Raw genomic sequence first — 23,639 nt, forward strand, 5'->3', positions numbered from 1 at the left:
CGGACGCCACTTCCGGTTCCCGTGGTCACGTGACAGTCACTTCACGTGACCGCACGGCGGCCGCTGCGGCGCGATGGCGGTGGGGCTGGCGCGGCTCCTGGTGTTCCTCGGGCTCTCGGCCCGCGGTGAGTGGCCCGGCCGTCCGCGTCCCCAGGCCCCGCGCGCGCTCTGCACCCCGGCCTCCCCGCTCACGGTCTCGCTCCCCGTAGGGCCCGCGCCGGCAGGTGCAGCGAAGATGAAGGTGGTGGAGGAGCCCAACACGTTCGGGTGAGCAGCCTCGCGGGCTGGCGGCTCTGGCGGGGGACGGGCCGGGCCCGTTCCCCGCTGACCTTGCCGCTTCCCGTAGGGTGAACAACCCGTTCTTGCCCCAGGCCAGTCGCCTCCAGGCCAAGAGGGATCCTTCACCCGTGTCTGGTGAGTGAGGAGCGCTGTTGGCCGGCGCGGGGGTGGCCGCGGGGAGCAGCAACAGTGGAGGATGGATGACAGACCCTGAGAGTTACGGCCCGGAGTCTAAAGCATTGGTTTGTCAGCCTCTTAAAATTAATGTGGAAGTACGAGAGAATATACCAGAACGTTCTTGTAGCGAATTAAGTTATCTCCAGAGTTAGTCCTTCCTTTCCTTTCCAAGAGGTAACTGCTGTTAATAGTCTGGTGACTTTGCAGACGCGTTTCTGTGCTTTTACGTGCGTGTCTATGCAACTGGAAAACGTGTAGTTTTTGTAATCTAATCGCTTTTTTAAAAAATCATGCTGCGCGAGTATTTGGCTGATCTGTCGTTGTCAGTCGCTGTATCTCTCGGGACGCTTCATGGTGGTGATATAGGTCTTCGTTCTTTCTCTTGGTGCTCAGCACGCGATAGGATGGCACTGCATTCCCCGATTGTATTCAGGTTCTTTCCATTTTTTTTGGCCATTAGAAATAGTTCTGTGGAGAACATGCTGTGTAGGTGCCTTGGTTTGCCCTCAGGTGAGCGGTTTCCCAATGCAGGATTCCAGAAGTGGAATTGGTGGGTCATGAGTATATATATCATTTAAACGCTGAATGAGTATTAAATATAATAGACAAAAATCCAAGAATTTTTTTTTTTTTGAGACAGAGTCTCGCTCTGTCGCCCAGGCTGGAGTGCAGTGGCACGATCTCGGCTCACTGCAACCTCCGCCTCCCAGGTTCAAGCGATCCTCATGCCTCAGCCTCCCGAGTAGCTGGGATCACAGGCATGCATCACGCCCAGCAAATTTTTGTATTTTTAGTAGAGATAGGGTTTATTTCACCGTATTGACCAGGCTGGCCTCGAACTCCTGACCTCAAGTGATCCGCCCATCTCGGCCTTCAAAAGTGCTGGGATTATAGGCGTGAGTCACCGCGCCCAGCTTTAGTAATTTTATTATCGAATACCTTTATGTGTTAGGGTCTGTGCTGGGGTTGCAGAAATGAACACAGATATACCAATGCTTGTCCTCATGGAGCTGATAGTCTAATGGGGAGGGATGGAGGAACAGGCACTGAGCCTGTAGAATTAGATAAAATACATAGAATGGCCAATGATGAGAAATGCCATGTAGATGTGTGAAGCAGAGGAGGGAGTGTGTGTATGTGTGTTATTGTTTGGGGGATCGCTTTTTTTATTTTTTAGAGACGGGGTCTTGCTCTCTCACTCGGGCTGGAGTGCAGTAGTGCAATCATAGCTCACTGCATCCTTGAACTCCTGGGCTGAAGCAATCCACCAACCTCAGCTTCCTGAGTAGCTGGGACTACAGGTGCACGCCACCATACCCGGCAAATGTTAAGTGTTCTTGTAGAGATGGAAGTCTCACTATGTTGCCCAGGCTGGCCCCAAACTCCCAGCGTCAAGCAATCCTCCTGTCTTGGTGGGGATTGCTTTAAATAGGGTGCTGAGGAAAAGTCTAAGAAGTGACATTTCAGCCAAAAGCTAAAGGAGAAAAGGGAGTAAAGCTGTGGCTATTTGGGGAAAGGGATCCAGGAAAGGGAGTGGCCAAAGGCCTTGAGCAGGACAGCCAGGGCCAGAGGGGATTCAGCTGGGGTAGCCACAGATCAGAGATAAAGGGGATCAGATGGTGCCGCACCTTGTTGGTAGGTTTGGTGGGCTTTGACTCCAAACACATCTTTTTAAGTTTTTTGTTGTGTGGCTGGGCGTGACGGCGCACCTGGGGTTAGGCTCACTTCCCTGCGGCTCAGAAGCCATGGGATGGTGGCTTCCCAGGGCCTGAAGTGCTGGAGTCGGGCCACCACCTATCCCAAGAAGCTGGGGAGGAGGCAGGCCGCTGTGTCTAACAGCGCAGTTCCCGACTGAACCCCTTCCAGTAGGAGAGAGGCAGCCTTGGCTAAGGGGACCACGTCTTTTTGGAGGTGAGTGTCCTGGAAAGAAAACAGAACATGCTGGTCGTGGTGGTGCGTGCATGTTGCTCGGGAGCCTGAGGTGTGAGGATCGCTTGAGGTCAGGAGTTCGAGACCAGCCTGGCCAACATGGTGAAACCCCGTCTCTACTTAAAAAAAAAAACACAAAAACAAAAATTAGCTGGGCATAGTGGTATCCTCCTGTAATCCCAGCTGCTTGGGAGGCCGAGGCTGGAGAATTGCTTGAATCCAGGAGGCAGAGGTTGCAGTGAGCTGAGATCATGCCCCTGCACTCCAGCCTGGGTGACAGAGCAAGACTTTGTCTCAAAAAAAAAAAAAAACCATAAAAATTTAAAAAAGAATACCTCTTCTAGTTTTCCCACCCCCATCCCCACATCAGGGCCAGTCAGGTTCACATGTGCATTTGGTTCATTATGTGTCTTTAGTGTTTTAATCTGGAACAGTTCTCTTCCCACCTTTGGATGTAAGTGGCACATTTGTTTCCCAGTTCCCTGATCTTTTTGTTTTGTTGATGGTGTTTTTCTCCAGACCATTTTTTCCTGCGTCTGTGGGGTCGGGCGTGGATAGTTCCCCGCGTCTGTAGGGCCGGGCGTGGATTGTCTCCCGTGTCTGTGGGGTGGGGTCGGGCGTGGATAGTCCCCCGCGTCTGTGGGGTCAGGTGTGGATCGTCTCCTGCGTCTGTGGGGTGGGGCCGGGCGTGGATAGTCCCCCGCGTCTGTGGGGTGGGGCCGGGCGTGGATAGTCCCCCGCGTCTGTGGGGTGGGGCCTGGATACTCCCCCGCATCTGTGGGGTGGGGCGTGGATCGTCTCCCGCGTCTGTGGGGTGGGGCGTGGATCATCTCCCACGTCTGTGGGGTCGGGTGTGGATCGTCTCCCGCGTCTGTGGGGTCGGGTGTGGATCGTCTCCCGCGTCTGTGGGGTCGGGTGTGGATCGTCTCCCGCGTCTGTGGGGTCGGGTGTGGATCGTCTCCCGCGTCTGTGGGGTCGGGTGTGGATCGTCTCCCGCGTCTGTGGGGTGGGGCGTGGATCGTCTCCCGCGTCTGTGGGGTGGGGCGTGGATCGTCTCCCGCGTCTGTGGGGTCGGGTGTGGATCGTCTCCCGCATCTGTGGGGTCAGGTGTGGATATTCTACTTGTTTTTTCTGTCTTCGATGTAGCACTCCTTCAACATCAACGTGTGAGGCGGATTGTGCGTAGTGGGTAGGAGAGAGTGGTCTGTGGAATGAGCTGAGCAGAAAGATAATCAGGCTGAGAAACTCGGGCGTGGTGATTGTGGCCTAGGGCTCAGAAGGTCCCCGCGGAAGAGTGTCTGCCAAGGAGAAGGAAGGGGTGGGCTTGCCAGGGCCGAGGCTGGTGGGGCTGGGCTGGGCAGTGGGCACCTCCGTGGCCTCCACCAGATAAGTCGGGAGCCTCGTCCCCTGACAGCAGGAGGAGCAGAGGTTGGTAGGTCTGTGATTTGGAGACAGTGTCCCGCTGTGGCATGGAGAGGGAATGGGGCACGGTCAGTGTGGTGGTCTTGCCAGAGCCCAGCACACTGTCCAGGAGGGAGCTCTGCCTCGGTGGCGGTGGGAGGGAGCGGCCAGCTGGGCAGGACTCTGGGGCCTTGGCAGGGTCCTGGATCTGGGGAGGGGGACGGGGGAGTAGAGTGGCCCCGGGATCCTGGCTAGAGAAGCCATGGAAAGTGGGGCTCCCACCATCTGAGTTGCGGGGGTCAGGCTGGGAGCTTGCTTTCGGTTGGGGCCGGGCTGGGTCTACCAGGCAGTTCCTGGTGCTTGGAGAGGGGTCATGGTGGGCACAGGACTCATCAGTGGGGGTGCGTGAGGCCCAAGGGTGAGGGTGAGGTCCCCGGTGAAGTTCTTGGTGGCGTGTGGGGGTTGTGGAGGTTGGGAGGGTACTGGGACCAGGTGTGGGGCCGGGCCAGGGAGCAGCGTGGGAGGGAGGACCACCCTTGAGAAGGGATTGTCACCAAGAGACGCAGCCCTAGGGAGAGTGCTGCCCGCCGAAGCCTGACCAGGGGCAGAGGGGAAACGGAGTCCAGGCTCAGCCAAGCTGATGGGCCTTGAGCTGTGGCCTCGGGTGCAGGGACAGCTGGCAGTAAGGCCACCTGGGCCCGCGGGAGCCAAGGGCACCGGCGAGTGTCCTGGCCATGCAGGCTGTGAGCATGGAGCCTGCAGGGGACGTGCGGGTGAAGGAGGAGCAGAGGAGAAGCCTCCCGGCAGGGGTGGTGGCATTTGGGGGTGGTGGAGACTCCAGCTCAGGTATGGCTGTGTCTGGCTCAAGAGGCGTGGAGGGGCCAGACCCCACCTGTCTCAGGAGGACAGGCTGCTGAGACCTGAGGGCCAGGCGGAGGGGAGGGGCCATGGCCGGGCTTCTGGTGTGGGCCAGCAGCAGAGGACCTGGGGTACTGGGCACTGCCAGTTGGGGGCTTGTGGTACCATCCCCTGCAGGAGGCTGCACCCCAGCCAGTAGGAGTCCACTGAAGCTGTGGACAGCACCCAGGCAGAGGCCTCCTCCCAGCTGGGGAGCCAGGCCAGGCCCCGCTGCCCTCACACAGTCCTGTTTAGACGGATGGCCTTGCAGGTGCAGAGCTAAGCCCGGCGCCCACGCCCCTCCTGGGGTGTCTCCAAGCAGTGTCTGCCCGGGGCAAGCCTGGGAACGTGAGTTCCCAGGACACAGGAGCTTGACCAGCCACCCTCCCAGCGGGGGTCTGCGGGTGGGAGCGTGCAGGCAGGGGTCTGCGGGCGGGGGTCTGAGTGGCAGATGGGTGAGGGACACATCAGGGTCTCTGGGATGGCTCCAAAGGCTTCCCTATGTGCCTGTTGGGCAGGGCCCTAAGGCCAGACCGGAGGGACCAAGCCCAAGCACCCCAGGCTGTGGGACAGCAGGTGTGACAAGGCTGAGGTAGAGCCCCCAGCGGTCAGGCTGGGAGGACAGTGGGTGAGCCTGGGAGTCAGGGCCACCCAGATGGTATTTGACAAGGAAGGACCAGGACCTTTCTATATCCACAGCCCCTGTCCCCTGAGCAGGGCAGCCTGGCCATCTTGGTCTCCATCTGTCTTGGGAGGGGACAGCCCCAGGGGTGAGTGGAATGTCAGGGAACAGAAGGCCAGGCCGGGCCAGCACCCCAGAGGTCTCAGTGGCATTAGCCTCTGCCCTCCGGGGGCGGGGGCCAGGCTGAGGGTGGCCCCAGTGTGGCATCTGGCTCCTGGGCTGGCCAGGTTCCCAGGGAACAGTCACCCAGCACCTCATGTGGATTTCGACTTTATTATTATTATTATTAGAGCCGAGTCTCGCTCTGTCGCCCAGGCTGGAATGCAGTGGCATGATCTCGGCTCACTACAAGCTCCGCCTCCTGGGTTCACGCCATTCTCCTGCCTCAGCCTCCTGAGTAGCTGGGACTACAGGCGCCCGCCACCACGCCGGGCTAATTTTTTGTGTTTTTAGTAGAGACGGGGTTTCACCGTGTTAGCCAGGATGGTCTCGATCTCCTGACCCCGTGATCTGCCCGCCTCGGCCTCCCACAGTGCTGGGATGACAGGCGTGAGCCACCGCGCCCGGCCTCGACTTTATTATTAATACGGTAAAACTACAGAGAGTTTGAAACATCAGTCTGAGGCGTCCTCCTCTAACCAGTGCACTTGCTGCTGCAGCACAGGCCCTTCAGGGGACGGGGACGGGGGCCAGTCTCCTCCCTGCCTCCATGGCCCAAGCCCCAGCCTTGCCCACAGTCCTGGAGGATGGCCCGTGGCTGACAGTCTCGGTGGGCATTGTGTTAAGGTGGCGTCCCCAGCCAGGTCCCGACTCCCCAGCTTAAAGAACGGGGTGGCTGCTGTGGCTTGACTCATGAGTTGCCACTGGCCTTGATGTGTACACGCCCTCGCTCTAGCATTGCCTGGGGCTGGCCTGGCTGGAGGGTAGGGACGCTGCACGCCTTCCCTCTTCCCCCAGGGGCTGGTGACACTGCCCTGCAACCGTCAGCACCATCATCTCCACAACTTGCTCTGTCCCCTTCAAACCCTGACTCCCAGCTGCCCTGCTCCCCCAGCCCCGGCACCCACCATTCTGCTGTCTCTGAACTTGGCTATTCATAGATGTCACACAGGTGACTCATAACTCTGTGCGACCTTTTGTGTCTGAGCAACTCCTCTTGGCACAGTGTCCCCAAGGTCCCCCAGGCTGGAGGCTCTCAGTGCTTCCTTTTTATATGGCTGAGGACTGTCCCACTGCAAGGACAGACCACGTTGTTGTTTACCCGTCATCTGTCCATGGACACTGGAGTGGCTTCCACCCTCTGCCTGGGAATAGGCTGCTGTGAACTTGGGTGTAAATATTTGAGTCTGTGCTTCCAATTTCTGAGAGTAGCTTTGCTGGATCTTATTAGAATTCCATGTTTAGCTTTTTGAGGAACCACCAAACTGTTTGCATAGTGGCTGCACCGTTTCCCATTCCAGCCAGCATTGCACGAGGGGTCCAGTTTCTCCACATTTTCACCAACACTGTTTTTTGCTAACAGCCATCCTAGTGGGTGTGAAGCGGTACCTTAGGGTTGTTTTAATTTGCATTTCCCTAATGATCAGTGATGTGGGATCTTTTCAGTTGCTTATGGTGTTTGTCCTTTTTTTTGAGATGGAGTCTCACTCTGTGGCCCAGACTGGAGTACAGTGGCGCCATCTTGGCTCACTGCAAGCTCTGCCTCCCAGGCTCAAGCGATTCTCCTGCCTCAGCCTCTCAAGTAGCTGGGATTACAGGCATGAGCCACCACACACCTGGCTCATTTTTATTTAGTAGAGACGGGGTTTCACCATGTTGGCCAGGCTGGTCTCAAACTCCTGACCTCGGGATCCGCCTGCCTCGGCCTCCCGAAGTGCTGGGATTCCCGGCTTATCCGCCCATTTTTAACTTGAGTTTATTGTTGGGCTGTAGTTCTGTGTTCTGGATGTGAGTCTTTTACACACGTGGTTTGCCAGTGTTTATTTTCTCCCATTCTGTGGGTTGTCTTTTCACTCCCTTGATGTTTTTTTTTTTCCATATAGAGTCTAATTCTGTAGCCCAGGCTGGAGTGCAGTACCATGATCTTGGCTCACGGCAACCTCTCCACCTCCCAGGCTCAAGGAATTCTCATGCCTCAGCCTCCCGAGTACCTGGGACTGCAGGCATCCACCATCACGCCTGGCTAATTTTTTTGTATTTTATTAGAGATCAGGTTTCACCATGTTGGCCAGGATGGTCTCGATCTCCTGACTTCGTGATCCGTCTGCCTCGGCCTCCCAAAGCACTGGGATTACAGGCGTGAGACACTACGCCCAGCCTCTATGCCAGTATCACACTGTTTTGATCATAACAGCTTTGAAGTAATTTTTGGAATCAGTATGTACGAGTCTCTCTGTTCTTTAAGATTTGTTCGATGATTTGGGGTCCTCTGAGACTCCCTATGAACTTTAGGATGTGTTTTTCTATTTCTGCAAAATATGTCATTGGGATTTTGGTGGGGTTGCATTGGATCTGCAGATCACTCTGGGTGGTATTGTCATCTTAAAAATATTGAATCCATCAGGCTGGGCGCTGGGGCTCACGCCTGTAATCCTAGTACTTTAGGAGGCTGAGGCAGGTGGATCACCTGAGGTCAGGAGTTTGAGACCATCCTGGCCAACATGGAGAAACCCCGTCTCTACAAAAATACAAAAATTAGCCAGCCGTGATGGCAGGCACCGGTAATCCTAGTTACCGGGGAGACTGAGGCAGGAAAATCGGTTGAACCCAGTGGTGGAGATTGCAGTGAGCCAAGATCGTGCCACTGCAATCCAGCCTGGCGACAATGCTAGACTCCGTTTCAAAAAAAAAAAAAAAGTGGCGTATGGATGTCTCATGTCAGCTTTATGTAGTGGGTGACACTGTTTGTGGGTGGATAATTGTGGTGTCTTGGCACATTGACCCTTGTATCAATGTATAACATCTTTGTCTCTTAAAATAGTTTCAGCCACTTCAGCTCTCTTTTGCCTGTTTATATGAATACTTTTCCATACCTTCACTTTCAACCTGTTTATGTCTTTAAATCTGAAGTTAGTCTTTCAGGCCGGGCATAGTGGCTCACACCTGTAATCCCAGCACTTGGGAGGCCAAGGTGGACGGATCACTTGAGGTCCACAGTTGCAGACCAGCCTGGCCAACATAGTGAAACCCTGCCTCTGCTGAAGATACAAAAATTAGCTGGGCGTGGTGGCGGGCACCTGGGATCCCAGCTACTCGGGAGGCTGAGGCAGGGGAATCACTTGAACCCAGGAGGCGGAGGTTGCAGTGAGCCGAGATCGCGCCACTGCATTTCACCTTGGGTGACAGAGTGAGACTGTCTCCAAAAGAAAAAAAAGAATCTAATGCCTGATGAGCTGAGGTGGAACAGTTTCATCCCAAAACCACCCATCCCCACCCCCAGCTGGTAGAAAAACTGCCTTCCATGAAACCAGTCCCTGGTGCCAAAAAGATTGGGGACCACTGGTTTAAGTCCTGTAGCTTTGCAGACCACAGCTAGAAAGGCAGCTGGTATTAATTCACCCCGCACGAGGACCTCCGTCTCCCTCCGCTGAGCTGCTGTCTGCTCACTTCCCCGGGCGGCACACCGGCCTGCAGGTAACCAACTCCTGAAGCCTTTATCTGGGAATGTCCTCTTTTTTGGGGGGTGGGGAGACAGGGTCTCGCTCTGTCACACAGGCTGGAGTGCAGTGGCGCGATCTCAGCTCACTGCACTCTCCGCCTCCCGGGTTCAAGCGATTCTCCTGCCTCAGCCTCCCAAGTAGCTGGGATTACAGGTGGGTGCCACTACACCCAGCTCATTTCTTCTGTGTGCTTTTTGTGTAGACACGGGGTTCTCACTCCTGGCCTCAAGCAATCTTCCCGGCCTTGGCCTCCCAAAGTGCTGGGATAACAGGCATGAGCCACGATACCAAGCCTTAACTCTCATTTTTGAAGGGCTATTTTTAGAATTCTCGGTTTTGTCAGTTTCTTCCATTGAATCGTACCTGTTTTCCTGTTTCTTTGAACGTCTTGTGCTTTTTGTTGAAAACTGGTCCTTGGCCAGGCGTGGTGGCTCAAACTTGTAATCCCAGCACTTTGGGAGGCCGAGGTGGGTGGATCACGAGGTCAGGACATAGAGACCATCCTGGCTAACGCAGTGAAACCCCGTCTCTACTAAAAATACAAAAAATTAGCCAGGCGTGGTGGCAGGCGCCTGTAGTCCCAGCTACTTGGGAGGCTGCGGCAGGAGAATGGCGTGAACCTGGGAGGCGGAGCTTGAAGTGAGCCAAGATCGCGTCACTGCACTCCAGCCTGGGCGACAGAGTGAGACTCCATCTCAAAAAAAAAGAAAACTGGTCCTTTGAAAACAGACTCTGCCAGTCTTTGCAGACAGGTTCTGTGCTTGGAGCCTGGGGATCAGTGTGAGGTCTCTTCCAGGACCCGTGCATCTCTTCCGACTCTCGGGCAAGTGCTTCAGCCTGGTGGAGTCCACGTGAGTGCAGGGTGGGTGCGAGGGTGGGCTGGGGCGCAGCCTGCGGACCCCCCCCTCATGCCATCTGTGTCCCCAGGTACAAGTATGAGTTCTGCCCGTTCCACAATGTGACCCAGCACGAGCAGACCTTCCGCTGGAACGCCTACAGTGGGATCCTCGGGTGAGTGGGGCCGGGGCAGGGATCCCAAAGCAGCAGCGCAGCTCCCCACCTGGCCTCACGTGCCGTGCCCGTGTCTCCCCAGCATCTGGCACGAGTGGGAGATCGCCAACAACACCTTCACGGGCATGTGGATGAGGGACGGTGACGCCTGCCGTTCCCGGAGCCGGCAGAGCAAGGTGGGGCCTCAGACGGGAGCCCGGGAAGAGGGGCCCCCGTCTCCCCAACCTACCCACCCACCCACGTTCCCTCCCCAGGTGGAGCTGGCGTGTGGAAAAAGCAACCGGCTGGCCCATGTGTCCGAGCCGAGCACCTGCGTCTACGCGCTGACGTTCGAGACCCCCCTCGTCTGCCACCCCCATGCCTTGCTAGGTAGGGGTGCGGGACGCAGTTGAGCCCAGCGGGGTCAGCCATGCACGCAGCCATGCTGGAGGCCCTGTAGTGGTGGGGGCCAGGGTTGGGACAGGGGGTGCAGCTGAGCCTGGCTTCTCTTGGGTCCTCAGTGTACCCAACCCTGCCAGAGGCCCTGCAGCGGCAGTGGGACCAGGTAGAGCAGGACCTGGCCGATGAGCTGATCACCCCCCAGGTAAGCGTGCGCTCGGGGTGGCCCCTGGCGGGCCTGGCTGGGAGCTGGGTGCTGCCCCCTACATCCTCCACCTTCAGGGCCATGAGAAGTTGCTGAGGACACTTTTTGAGGATGCTGGCTACTTAAAGACCCCAGAAGAAAAGGAACCCACCCAGCTGGAGGGAGGTCCCGACAGCTTGGGGTTTGAGACCCTGGAAAACTGCAGGAAGGTACCGTATTGGGGGGAGGTGGTGGCACGCAGTAGCCCCCCCACCACCTGGCCTTCCCCCCCACCACCTGGGCTTTCCCTTGAACTCTTTTTGTGGTAGGCTCATAAAGAACTCTCAAAGGAGATCAAAAGGCTGAAAGGTTTGCTCACCCAGCACGGCATCCCCTACACGAGGCCCACAGGTGAGTCACCTGTGGGGAGAGGGCCAGGCTCACCTTCACACTCACCACCTGTGGGTCCAGGTGAGGACTGGCCACCTGGTGTTCTGGCAGAAACCTCCAACTTGGAGCACTTGGGCCACAAGACGCCCAGAGCCAAGTCTCCGGAGCAGCTGCGGGGTGACCCAGGACTGCGTGGGAGTTTGTGACCTTGTGGTGGGAGGGCAGAGGTGGACGCGGCCGAGAGCCCTACAGAGAAGCTGGCTGGTAGGACCCGCAGGGACCAGCTGGCCAGGCTTGTGCTCAGAGAAGCAGACAAAACAAAGATTCAAGGTTTTAATTAATTCCCATACTGATAAAAATAACTCCATGAATTCTGTAAACCATTGCATAAATGCTATAGTGTAAAAAAATTTAAACAAGTGTTAACTTTAAACAGTTCGCTACAAGTAAATGATTATAAATACTACCTTCTGGGTTAAGAAAATTCCATTCAAATAACATTCTCATGTAAATACTCAAACATACAGATTGAGGCTTCCAGAAATTAATCCACTTGACATGTCCACGCGGAACAAGGTCTGCTGACCACAGTCACACACGTCGTGACACCACCGTATCACGGCGAATGTCGAACACTAGGAGTTACAGACGACAGGCAACAAGAACACGCAGAGCCGGCCACCAGCCAGCTCCTACGCCCCGTGCCTGCCATGGCCACAGGGGGGAGCTGCTGGGCCCGCCTCCACCTCAGCCTCCACGGGGCACCTTCCAGCCACTGCTGTGCCTCAGCCACCTAGGAGCCATCCGTGAGGACTTGGCCACCAAGACCGGTGAGGGAGGCCCCAGGGCACACAGCCCCAGGACCTTGCCCCCATTTCCAACCCTGGCAGCGCCTCCAGCCATTCTTTGGTCTTCCCGCTGCTCACCTGTCCTCAGAGCCAGTACTGATCTAGGGGGGAGCAAGTGCCACCTCCATCTCCCAGCTGTCCCCCCACCCCTGGGGCTCCCCAGCTCTATCCCCCCAGAAGCTGAGCCCTGGAGACACCCTGAGGGGCAGGCGCCACCTCATTCCCAGAAAGAGCAGAGCAGCTGGCAGACTAGAGCTCAGCTGCTCCTGACCACTGACAACCGGGAGATGTCTCGGCAGACACCACTTATCCCAGAAAAGACCAGAGGCTCCAAATGGGAACCCAGTGCATAAATACGAATAAAAACAGAGTTTACACACTGCTGACAGTAGCACAAAATATACGTGATTTCTAGATACTGAGCTAATAAATCACTATAATTAAAAACAAAATAGATTCACAGAAACCAAGTCGGTAGTTACCTTGGAGTAGTGGACTAGCTGCAGAATGTCACGGACCCACTTCCTTGAAAACGATAGAATGTTGCTATCAGTTTGTCTTACGTTAAAAAAGTTCTTAAACCTACTATATTAAATACATTCTAATTTGGTCACTGATGATAAAGATTTTTACCTAGACGTTTTGCACTTAAAAAATGCTATTAAAAGTCTTTGGCAAAGCCACGGGCGGGGAGAAACACGGTGGTGCCGCTTCCCACTCATGTGCCCTCACCACCCACGTGGCCCGCGGAGAGCCAGGTCACCGTAAACCACAGACGCCTGTTCCTGCTCAACTCCTAGGGACAGTCCCAGCCCTGAGCAGAAGGGTCAGGTCATCGCGGGGATGCGTTCTCAGTCACGTTTCTGCTGCGGCCGAAGCCACACTGTCGCTCCAGGGGCAGATGGGACAGGGGACCACAGCAGAGCCAGGACCTGGGGGGTCGCGTCCCCCGTGTGCTCCAGGCCACTGAGAGGCTGTGGCCGGGTCCTCTCCTGTGACCTCGCTGGCCACATGGATGAGCTCCGATGATAACTGGCAGCGCGGGTCAGGTGACTGCCACATACACCTGGCACCCCGGACCCTGGCGCGCACACGGCCCGAGCATCTCCCACACGAGCAGGACCAGGGTGGTCAAGGGTGCTGGGGAGGCAGCCACTCTCCCAGTTCACTGCCCGACCCCCGCCAGGACGCCCAGCGACATCTCCAAAGAGCTACAAAGCACCATTGCCTAAGACAGATCTGAGTAATCAGAAAACAGCTTTTTTTTTTTTTTTTTTTTTTTTTTTGAGCCAGAGTCTCGCTCTGTCGCCCAGGCTGGAGTGCAGCGGCGCGATCTCGGCTCACTGCAACCTCTGCCTCCCAGGTTCAAGCGATTCTCCTGCCTCAGCCTCCCGAGTAGCTGGGACTACAGGTGCCCGCTACCACGCCAGGCCAATTTTTGTATTTTTAGTAAGACGGGGTTGCACCATGTTGGCCAGGCTGGTCTTGAACTCCTGACCTTAGGTGATCCACCCGCCTCCTAAAGTGTTGGGATCACAGGCGTGAGCCACCGCACCCAGCCAGAAGACAGCTGCTTAAAAAAGTGATTCTAAAACCTCTGACGTCTGATCCCCTCTGCTGCATTTTTTGTTAGTATCAAACTGTCTTTCAGAGGTTTAAGGGAGAAAACAAAACCAATGATGTTCCTTCACTTGCTTTCCAAGGCACAGGCGCACAGAAAAAGCAGCCACGGACCACAGAAATGCAGGACGGAGCTCTCCTGCTCCCACGCCACGAGGCTGGAACATCAGCCCCAGTGTCTGGTGCACACACAGGCTCAGGAAAACTAGCTCCTTCCATCAAGTTAAAAACATCTCCATCCATAATCACTCTGCTTATAAATACTATTTGCACTTAATTGGAAAATGTAAAAATCCTAGGTCTTACTACTAGATAAACGCTCATTTCGTAAGTACTAGTTTCAGAATATGAAATCTAATATATTTAGCATACTATGAATTGACAATAAACCGATATGAAATATTTAAGTTCACAGTACACATATAAAGCTTCATATTATCGCATATTTAAAAAAGCATAGAAAGCAGCTTAGAGCAATTTATAACCTCTAACTAAATTCCTCCGTTCACAAAGTGCTTTGAAAGACCCCAGCTACCAGTGGCCTAGTCACGGTAGTGTCAGGACCACAAACTGCTGTGATCACGGCGCCACGTGGACCCCCGAGGCACCAGGCCCCTCAGGGACAGGCAGGCGGGTTCTGTGGGTTTGCATTTAAGGTTTTTGAGGAAAATACCTTGAAACCGTCGGTAGGACTAGATAGGTGACAACGTGTGACAGGAAAGGCTGTCAGGCCAAGCGCAGGCGGGGCTCCCAGCCTCATAACGTGTAACAGGAAGGGCTGTAGGGCCGAGCGTGGGCAGGGGCTCCCAGCCTCAGTCCTCACGTCGGTGGCACCAGAAGTGAGTGACAACGTGTCCGTGGTCACGAGGAGCGCTGGAGCCAGGGTGCCCAGCAGGAGGTGGCTGTCCCCGCTGAGGTCACCACTGCAGGGGCTGGCCCTTGCAGTAGGGGCACTCAGGTGCGGTGGCCGCACACGGCTCACAGAGGACGTGGTGCTGGCAGGGCCGCAGGACAGCACCGTGGGCCCGCTCCCGGCAGGCCACACACTGCTTGGCGCGGAGCTGGAAGATCACCTGCAGGGCCAGAACAATGACAGGCTCAGGAGGCCCCTGCCCAGGCTGGGCCAGCTGGGGAGCCGGAGGGCCTTCCGGGCAGGACTCAGCATCTCAGGCTGCCCGGCCACCAGCTACAGAGACAGGGTCAGGGAGACGCCCCAGCCAGGGCCACCTCAGGGAGAAGGCAGCTGCGGGGTCAGGGGGGATGCTCTGTCTTAAGAGCGCTGGGCAGAGGACAGCCTCCTGGGGCCACCACAGACACGGCAGTGGCCAGACAGGCCAGGCCCCTGAGGGCAGCTGGGTGCCCAGGATGTGGGCTACGCAGGACCCTCTGTCCTAAAGCAGCCAGGCCAAGAGCCCACCCTTAGCAGGCGAGGTGAGGAGGGGCGGTCATGTGTGAGGGTCACAGCTGTGAACAGGGAGGGATGGGGCCACGGGGAGCAGCGTGGCATTCGCTGACAAGAGGGAGGGGTGAAAGGGCAAGGGCCAGCCTGACAGGAAAGGCAGCTCCCAGGAGGAGAGGTGGCTCCCAGGGAGACAGGCAAGGAGGCCACAGGGGGCTGTGCCGGGATGGGGCACCGTCTCCTCCTCCCTAAGCCCGGAGCAGACCCTGGGGCAGGGGAGGAAGGGGACACCGCACCAACCAGGGCCCTCCCCAGACAGGGACAGCAGCCCTGCAGGCAGGCTGGCCCCTCACCCTGCCCAGAGCAGGACTCACGCCGTCCACCGCCTCCAGGTCCAGGCGCAGCTGACTCTGCAGCGAGTGCAGCTTCGGCAGGGGAATGGTGCCGATGTCCCCACAGCCCCGCAGCCCTGGCAGTGTGGAGGCTACGCCCAGGCCCTCCAGCTCCTCCTGCAGCTGCTTCACCTGTGCCTCCACCTCCTCCTTCTTCTGCAGCGCCAGCTGCCGGTCGCTATCGGCCACACGGGCACGCTCCTTGGCCTCCTGCGCCTCTCGCTGCCAGGCATCGCAGACCTGAAACCCAGGGCCCGTCTCAGCCCCTCCCACCTCACCTGTGCCACCTGCAGACCCCCTTGCCTGTGCCACCTGCGATCCTCCCTCCCCTCCCCAGCATCAGCTGTGGCCCCCTCACCTGAGTCCCCTGCAGCCCTCCCTCCCCTCCCATCTCACTCCCACACGCTCACCTGAGTTCCCTGCGGCCCTCCCTCCCCTCCCGTCTCACCCCCCACACGCTCACCTGAGTCCCCGGCAGCCCTCGCTCCCCCTCACCTGTCTGGCCCCCCCACACACTCACCTGCTTCACCTGCTGCCAGGACTCCTCCCACTGCCGGATCTTCCTCTTGGCCTCGTCCAGCTGCCGCCTGACCCGGGCCAGCTCAGCTCCGTTTGGACTTGCACTCGAAGAGGATGGGGGGCCGGCACTCAGGATGGGGGAGGGGCTGGGGGAGAAGCTGCCGGAAACAAAGTCCCAGATGCTCCCGGGGACACCGTTCAAACCTGAGTGTGAAACGGTCGATGACGGCCCAGCCCCGCTGTGCCCGCGGCCTGGTGGGATTGGTGGGTGCTATGCCCCAGGCCCCACCGCTACGTGGGCACCCTCTGGGGCTCACCTGCCCTGACAGCAGGGGTGCAGCCACGCCTGCCCCTTGCCCCACTCCTGGACCCCACCAGGCTCAGGAAGAGGCGCTGACAGCGACACCTGCCCCGGCCGGTCTCCCCACCAGATCTACGCCTTCCCGGCCACCTGAGGAGTCTAAACAGAGAGGAATTAAATTTGAGTTCCTGGGACCACACCACGAGGTGGGAGGGGCAGTGGTTCTCAGACTCCACTCCCAGGAACCCCTCACACACTGAGACTCTCAAAGACCCCACAGAGCTGTGTCCATGTGGTGACTGCCAATGTGTATGCAGCTTTAGAGACTATGACTGAGATAGTTTAAATGTTACTTAAAAAAAAACAGGCCTGTCATCCCAGCACTTTGGGAGGTCGAGGCCGGCAGATCACTTGAGGTCAGGAGTTTGAGACCAGTCCGGCCAACACGGTGAAACTCCATCTCTACTAAAAATACAAAAATTAGCCTGGCGTGGTAGCAGGTACCTGTGATCCCAGCTACTCGGGAGGCTGACACATGACAATCATTTTAACCCGGAAGGCAGAGGCTGCAGTGAGCCAAGATTGCTGGAGCCTGGACAACAGAGTGAAACTTTGTTTTAAAAAAATAAAAACTTTTAAAATTTTGTATTTTTTTGTAGACTCAGGAGTCTCACTATGGTGCCTGGCCTGGTCTTGAACCCCTGGCCTCAAGTGATCCACCCACCTCGGCCTCCCAAAGTGCTGGGATTACAGGCTTGAGCCACTATGTTGGCCCAAAGTATTAGGTTTTTTTTTTTTTTTTTTTTTTTTTTTTTTGAGATGGAGTCTCGCTCTATCGCCAGGCTGGATTGGAGTGCAGTGGCACAATCTCAGCTCACTGCGACCTCCGACTACCAGGTTCACGCCATTCTCCTGCCTTAGCCTCCCAAGTAGCTGGGATTACAGGCATGTGCCACCACGCCCACCTAATTTTTGTATTTTTAGTAGAGACGGGGTTTCACCATGTTGGCCAGGCTGGTCTCGATACCCTGACGTCGTGATCCGCCCACCTCGGCGCCCCAAGTGCTGGGATGACAGGGGTGAGCCACCGCGCCGGGCCTTTTTCTTTTTGAGATGGAGTTTCACTCTTGTTGCCCAGGCTGGAGCATAATGGCACAATCTCAGCTCACTGCAAACTCCACCTCCCAGGTTCAAGCAATTCTCCTGCCTCAGCCTCCCCAGTAGCTGGGATTACAGGCATGCGCCACCACACCCGGCTAATTTTGTATTTTTAGTAGAGATGGGGTTTCTCCATGTTGGTCAGGCTGGTCTTGAACTCCCAATCTCAGGTGATCCGCCTGCCTCAGCCTCCCAAAGTGCTGGGATGACAGGTGTGAGCCACTGCGCCCGGCCAAGTGTTAGTTCTTTTACAACATAACAAATAGCCGGGCGCAGTGGCTCACTGTCATCCCACACTTTGGGAAGCCAAGGAGGCAGATCACGAGGTCAGGAGTTTGAGACCAGCCCGGCCAACGTGGTGAAACGCCGTCTCTACTAAAAATACAAAAACTAGCTGGGCGTGGTGGCGCCCGCCTGTAGTCCCAGCTACTCGGGTGGCTGAGGCAGGAGAATTGCTTGAACCTGGGAGGCGGAGGTTGCGGTGAGCCGAGATCGTACCACTGCAGTCCAGCCTGGGCTACGGAGCGAGACTCCGTGTGCGGTGTGGGGGAACCTGTGAGCAGCAGGCCATGTGGTTTGCCACCACAGATAGGGCACAAGGTTCCATGTGAGGCCCCTCAGTCAGGACGGCATCTGGGAGGGAGCTGGCACTCACCTAGGGGGCTGTAGGATGAGGCTGCAGAGCCCAGTGTGCCCGGCTCTGAACGCAGGGGTGGCGGCTGCTGGGGAGGCGTCATGGCTGAGGAGCCCACTGGCCCTGGGAGGGGCTGGGACAGCGAACTGAGCGGCGAGGTGGACACGGAGGATGGCGAGTGTAGCGATGGTGCTCTGGGCAGGGAGCCGGGGATAGCGACAGGTGCAGAGCCGGCCAGCGACCTGGGACCTGGCAGGGGCGGACCAGTCAGCAAAGGGAGTACCGCCAGGCCTCTGCCCAAACATCTGCCATGGGCGGCAGCCATGGAAGACGGACCCTGCAGGTGGTGGTGGTGGTGGGGACATGGGGGGTGGGAATATGGGGGCCAGGCCAGCCACCACCATCTATGGGTTTGGAGCCACAGTGCCCCCGGTGGCCATGTCCAACACGGCTGGGCGAGCCATGGGCTCAAAGGGATTTCAACCAGAGGTGGGGACACGGGGGTTTAACGTGGGCCCCCCGCCAAAGAGGCCGGACACCCACCAGGCCCTGCCGGCCAACTAAGCCATTGGCACGGTCCTCCCAGCACTTGTTCAGGCCCCCTGAAATGGTTTACTTTCTTTTAAAAGAAAGAAAAGATACACTTTTAGGCTGAACGAAAAGATGTTGTATACGATGTTAAGATACATTTGTATGGGGCTGGGCGCTGTGGCTCACATCTGTAATCCCAGCACTTTGGGAGGTCGAGGCGGGCGGATCATGAGGTCAGGAGATGGAGACCATCCTGGCTAACATGGTGAAACCCCGTCTCTATTAAAAATACAAAAAATTAGCTGGGCGTGGTGGCTCACGCCTGTAATCCCAGCACTTTGGGAGGCCAAGGTGGGCGGATCACGAGGTCAGGAGATGGAGACCATCCTGACTAACAAGATGAAACCCCGTCTCTACTAAAAATACAAAAAATTAGCCGGGCGTGGTGGCGGGCGCCTGTAGTCCCAGCTACTCCGGAGGCTGAGGCAGGAGAATGGCCTGAACCCGGGAGGCGGAGCTTGCAGTGAGCAGAGATCGTGCCACTGCACTCCAGCCTGGGCGACAGAGCGAGACTCTGTCTCAAAAAAAAAAAAAAAAAAAGATACATTTGTATGGATGTCAATCTTTTGTCTACAATGTGAATACATTTATCCTTCGGGGACCATCAAGACTTTCAGGAAAAGCCCCGCCTGTCTCTGCGGGGCCACTTTGCTGGGACAAAGGTCAACTGAAGAAGTGGGCAGGCCCGAGGCAGGAGAGAGAGGCTGAGAAGTCCATGTGCAGGGGAGGGAAGGGGAGAGGCAGTCAGGGAGAGGAGGAGGAGGTACCGCCAGAAGGGGATCCTTCCGCTCCGAAAACCAGACACTGGGTCTTGCCCTGTGGTCCAGGCAGGAGTGCAGTGGTGCAACCTCAGCTCACTGCAGCCTTGACCTCCCCGGGCTCAAGCGATCCTCCGGCCACAGCACTTAGCTGTTCAGCGGCTGGAGGAGCAGGGCCCCAGGTCCTCCCCACCCTCACCTGCTGGTCCCAGGTCGTGGCCGTCTTGCTCTTCCAGGTCCTTCTCTAGGGATGCAATATTCACATTGCTAAGATGCAGGTCTAACGCAGAACCTGTCAACAGAGCCCCCCATCATCCACAGCCCACCCAGCGCTGCAGAGCTCAGGAAGCCTAGCTGAGGAGGACGACCGTCCCGCCTGGGCTTAGAGTGAGACCAAGGGCAGAAGGCGTGGGAGTTGCTGGGGGAGCCAGGGAAGGACACCCCCAGCCCGTCCTCGCAGCCCCCCGTAGGCAGTGGGAGGCTTGGCTGTTCCTCCGGCAAAACGAGCGTGCTCAGGTGGGACGCCCTGTACCACAGCCCAGCAGCTGGGTCCTCGCCTCTGACACGCTGCTGCTGCCCCTCAGAGTTTAAATACCTAAGTGTGTGTTAGCATCTGTCCATGTGTGCACATTCGACTGTTTAAAAAACTTTCCAGGGCCGGGCGCGGTGGCTCACACCTGTGATCCCAGCACTTTGGGAGGCCGAGGTGGGCGGATCACAAGGTCAGGAGATCGAGACCATCCTGGCTAACACGGTGAAACCCCGTCTCTACTAAAAAAAAAAAAAATACAAAAAATTAGCCAGGCGTGGTGGCGGGCACCTGTAGTCCCAGCTACTCGGGAGGCTGAGGCGGAAGAATGGCGTGAACCCGGGAGGCGGAACTTGCAGTGAGCCAAAATCGTGCCACTGCCCTCCAGCCTGGACGACAGAGCAAGATTCCATCTCAAAAAAAAAAAAAAAAAAAAACTTTCTGTGAGGGTGATTTCAAGGAGCAGGTGTTCACGTGCAATTTCATGCCAAGCACCAAGACCTCGATTCCCAAGGCTCAAGACTAAGTGGGAAGGACCTGCCTCGGAATGGCCTCACCCAGCCAGCCCTGCCTTCCAAGGCGGTCCCCACACATCCTGCAGGCCGTGGGGCTGCCCTCCTGCACGGGCCCTTCCCTCCCAAGTCCCCACCCCCAACCCCGAATGGCAAGCAGTGACCCCAGTGCCCCTTCCTGGAATTAGGAAGCCATCATGAGGAGGCTGAGCTCAGGCCACCAGCCCCCGAAGCCACAGCATGTCTCGAACTCCCGCAGCCACTGCACCGAAGTTGGGTTGGGGGTGAGGGGTGACCAGAGGATCTGGGATCTGAGAGCCCACGTGCCACCTGGGGCAGACCAGAGGACCGCGGCGGCTGCAGGAGCTCTGGGATACACCCTGTGGGCCGGCGCTGCCTCCCCAGCCCAGCCCAGTGTTGTGGCCAGCACCGCACAGAGACCTTAGCAGCGTGGGGCACACCGCACAGGGACTGCTGGCCAACACCGCACAGAGACCTCAGCAGCGTGGGGCACCCCGCACAGGGACTGCTGGCCTACACCGCACAGACACCTCAGCAGCGTGGGGCACACCGCACAGGGACTGCTGGCCAACACCGCACAGAGATCTCAGCAGCGTGGGGCACACCGCACAGGGACTGCTGGCCAACACCGCACAGACACCTCAGCAGCGTGGGGCACACCGCACAGGGACTGCTGGCCTACACCGCACAGACACCTCAGCAGCGTGGGGCACCCCGCACAGGGACTGCTGGCCTACACCGCACAGACACCTCAGCAGCGTGGGGCACACCGCACAGGGACTGCTGGCCAACACCGCACAGAGACCTCAGCAGCGTGGGGCACACCGCACAGAGACCTCAGCAGCGTGGGGCACACCGCACAGGGACTGCTGGCCAACACCGCACAGAGACCTCAGCAGCGTGGGGCACACCGCACAGGGACTGCTGGCCAACACCGCACAGAGACCTCAGCAGCGTGGGGCACACCGCACAGGGACTGCTGGCCTACACCGCACAGAGACCTCAGCGGCGTGGGGCACACCGCACAGGGACTGCTGGCCAACACCGCACAGAGACCTCAGCAGCGTGGGGCACACCGCACAGAGACCTCAGCAGCGTGGGGCACACCGCACAGGGACTGCTACGCAGACGCCCTCCCGGCGGCCCACTTTGGCATCCACTCTCCCATGTGCGCTGTGTGGGGTCTCTCCTGGGTGGCCCTGCCGTGTCGTCCCTGCTGGCTGCAAGTTCTTGGACCCCCACTGATGCCTGGTACTGGACAGTGTGCTGCTGAGGCCTGCTCTGAGACAGGCAAAGCCACCCCTGCCTGTCCCTGAAGGGCCCCAGACCCCCCTCCTCCTGTCCTCACCTGGGACCGATGGTCCCTCCACGGCCCCAGGCAACTGCACCCCGGGGAAACCTGTCAGACCCGACCGTGGGGGCTGGCGCGCCGGGAACCTCCAACCTGGCCAGCCCCTGCCTGGTGCTCGGTTCAGACAAGGTGGGGCCCAGCAGAAGCAAAGAGGCGGTCACTGCCCCACCTACCCGACATGGAGTCCCGCCCTCGCAGACCTCCTGTGGCCTCACTCCCCACACCCCACCCCACCCAGCGGGGAGCTGGCTGAGCCAGGCAGGGCTGACTTGTCAGGACCTGGTGGCCATGTCAGGGTGATAGCAGGTTCACCACACAGGGGGCATCCCAAAAAACAGCTGGAGAAACAAGGACTCGGCGGCCAAGGGGCCGCAGAGGGATAAAACCCCACTCTGCCGGGGAAGACAGCTGGGGCCTTTCCAGACATTTTCAGCATAATCAGCAGGAAAGGCAGGAGGGTGACTTCTGAAGAAGAACGTTGCCCTAGCCGCACATGAGATTTGTCGGGAACACAGCTGTGGGGCACGTGGCCTGCACCTCACCCCTCCGCCCAGGCCTCCGCTTCTCCTCCCTGGAAGCAGCTGGCACCAGTCAGCACCACGGGGACCATGGGAGCAACCACAGGGTGGCGGGTGGCCCCTCGCCCGAGGCCTGGCGCTCGGCGGTCACACCCCCCGAGCCCCCCGGGGCAGCCAGAGTATCCTCGTGCCGCAATGGTGGCCCCAGCGGAGCACAGGCAGAGGCTGGCGTGGATGCGGCGCAGCTGGCAGGTCCGGGCCTCTGAACTTCACCCCGAATCTGGCCGCGCTCAGCAGCCACACTGTGTGGAGACCGTGCTCCACCACCCAGAGCGGCAGGTGGGAGAGGAGCCTGGCTCGGGGGTGGACGGTGGACTCCAGAGGCCGCAAGGCAGAGGCCACCCCCACCCCACTCCACCGCACAGCATGACCCAGACTCAACCCTCATCCACACGCCAGCCGTGAGGGAATTTCCGGGGCGCGGAGGCCGGGCTGTGGCGCCACCTGGCAACACTGTCCTTCCCCATCCCGTCAGAGGCAGCAGGGCCCGGGGCAGAGAACCTGAGCCCCTGGGGCATCCGGGACGGCACACGGCGCATGCGGGAGTGGCCTCCACTCCCACGGAGACACCTTTCAAATGAAGCTTTTAGGGACTTTCGAAGGTCTTATCCAGAAACTAGAGTAACAGGTTGGGGGTGGGGGCAGCCAGGCCAAGACCCCCTGGGGACCAGGAACCCACCGTAGCATCCGAGAATGCCTCAGCCCTCTAGGATGCTCATCGGCGGAGCCAAAGGCATGCCTTGGGCCAGCAGCACCCAGAGCCATTCACTCCTCTCCTTCCCACTCACAGGACGGTGGCGTCCCTGAGCGGACATCCACCCTGGCCTGCAGGGTGGGCCAGCCCTCCCGGTCGCTGTCATCCACTTGACGTTCTCAGGCCATGGCTAAAGAGGGCAAGACCTCAAAGCCTGACTGAAGTCGTGCTGAGCAGCACAGAGCTGAGACACTGGAGGCAGTGGCAGAGGACCACGCACTGATCGGCCTTGGACAGGTGGCTCCAAGGCTGAAAGTGAGATCTGCAGCAGGCAGGGCCTCCTCCTCCCTCTCTCCAGGGCTGGGGCACGCTCCTCCCTCCTCCCTCCAGGGCTGGGGCGCTCCTCCTCCCTCACTCCAAGGCTGGGGCAGGCTCCTCCCTCCAGGGCTGGGGCGCTCCTCCTCCCACCCTCCAAGGCTGGGGCACGCTCCTCCCTCCTCCCTCCAGGGCTGGGGCACTCCTCCTCCCTCACTCCAAGGCTGGGGCACGCTCCTCCCTCCAGGGCTGGGGCGCTCCTCCTCCCTCACTCCAAGGCTGGGGCATGCTCCTCCCTCCTCCCTCCAGGGCTGGGGCATGCTCCTCCTCCCTCTCTCCAGGGCTGGGGCACGCTCCTCCTCCACCCTCCCTCCTCCCTCCAGGGCTGGGATGCGCTCCTCCTCCTGGCGTCCATCCTCCTTCATGGCTGGC

General features: G+C 58.3%; 2 protein-coding genes across 22 annotated transcripts in view; one reads left to right on the forward strand and one right to left on the reverse strand.

Annotated features, from left to right (window-relative positions):
* Positions 1–12: 12 nt before the first annotated feature.
* Positions 13–12,448, forward strand: GNPTG (N-acetylglucosamine-1-phosphate transferase subunit gamma). Of its 4 annotated transcripts, XR_002003154.4 has the most exons (12): positions 41–125; positions 210–267; positions 347–414; positions 9,821–9,875; positions 9,952–10,035; positions 10,118–10,211; positions 10,290–10,404; positions 10,536–10,618; positions 10,696–10,827; positions 10,927–11,008; positions 11,099–11,317; positions 11,515–12,219. XR_002003154.4 is itself a non-coding variant. In XM_004056934.5 (11 exons), exons 1-11 carry the CDS (start codon positions 74–76, stop codon positions 11,191–11,193), a joined length of 918 nt encoding a protein of 305 aa, XP_004056982.2. In that variant the 5' UTR covers positions 13–73; the 3' UTR covers positions 11,194–12,448. The 4 variants fall into 4 exon arrangements, 3 of the variants coding, with proteins under 3 accessions (XP_004056982.2, XP_018867840.2, XP_063555958.1); XM_004056934.5 differs by having other exon boundaries at positions 13–125; positions 11,099–12,448; XM_019012295.4 differs by lacking the exon at positions 11,099–11,317 and having other exon boundaries at positions 13–125; positions 11,515–12,448.
* The window catches only part of UNKL (unk like zinc finger), a 51,186-nt gene continuing 38,853 nt past the window's right edge, over positions 11,307–23,639 (reverse strand). For 6 of the 18 annotated variants that reach the window (XM_055364888.2, XM_031002573.3, XM_063699878.1 and 3 more), the window contains 5 exons: positions 19,407–19,499; positions 17,880–18,107; positions 15,767–15,969; positions 15,229–15,486; positions 11,307–14,528 (listed from right to left, as the gene is read on the reverse strand). In XM_055364888.2, the coding sequence (XP_055220863.1) occupies positions 14,373–14,528; positions 15,229–15,486; positions 15,767–15,969; positions 17,880–18,107; positions 19,407–19,499 (938 nt within the window). In that variant the 3' untranslated portion in view covers positions 11,307–14,372. Of the gene's footprint in view, positions 14,529–15,207; positions 15,487–15,766; positions 15,970–17,879; positions 18,108–19,406; positions 19,500–19,802; positions 19,888–23,639 lie in introns of those variants that run through there. The other 12 variants (XM_019012293.4, XM_031002574.3, XM_055364885.2 and 9 more) reach the window with 5 other exon arrangements.

Source organism: Gorilla gorilla, chromosome 18 (genome assembly GCF_029281585.2).
Source record: "Gorilla gorilla gorilla isolate KB3781 chromosome 18, NHGRI_mGorGor1-v2.1_pri, whole genome shotgun sequence".
Lineage (NCBI taxonomy): Eukaryota > Metazoa > Chordata > Mammalia > Primates > Hominidae > Gorilla > Gorilla gorilla.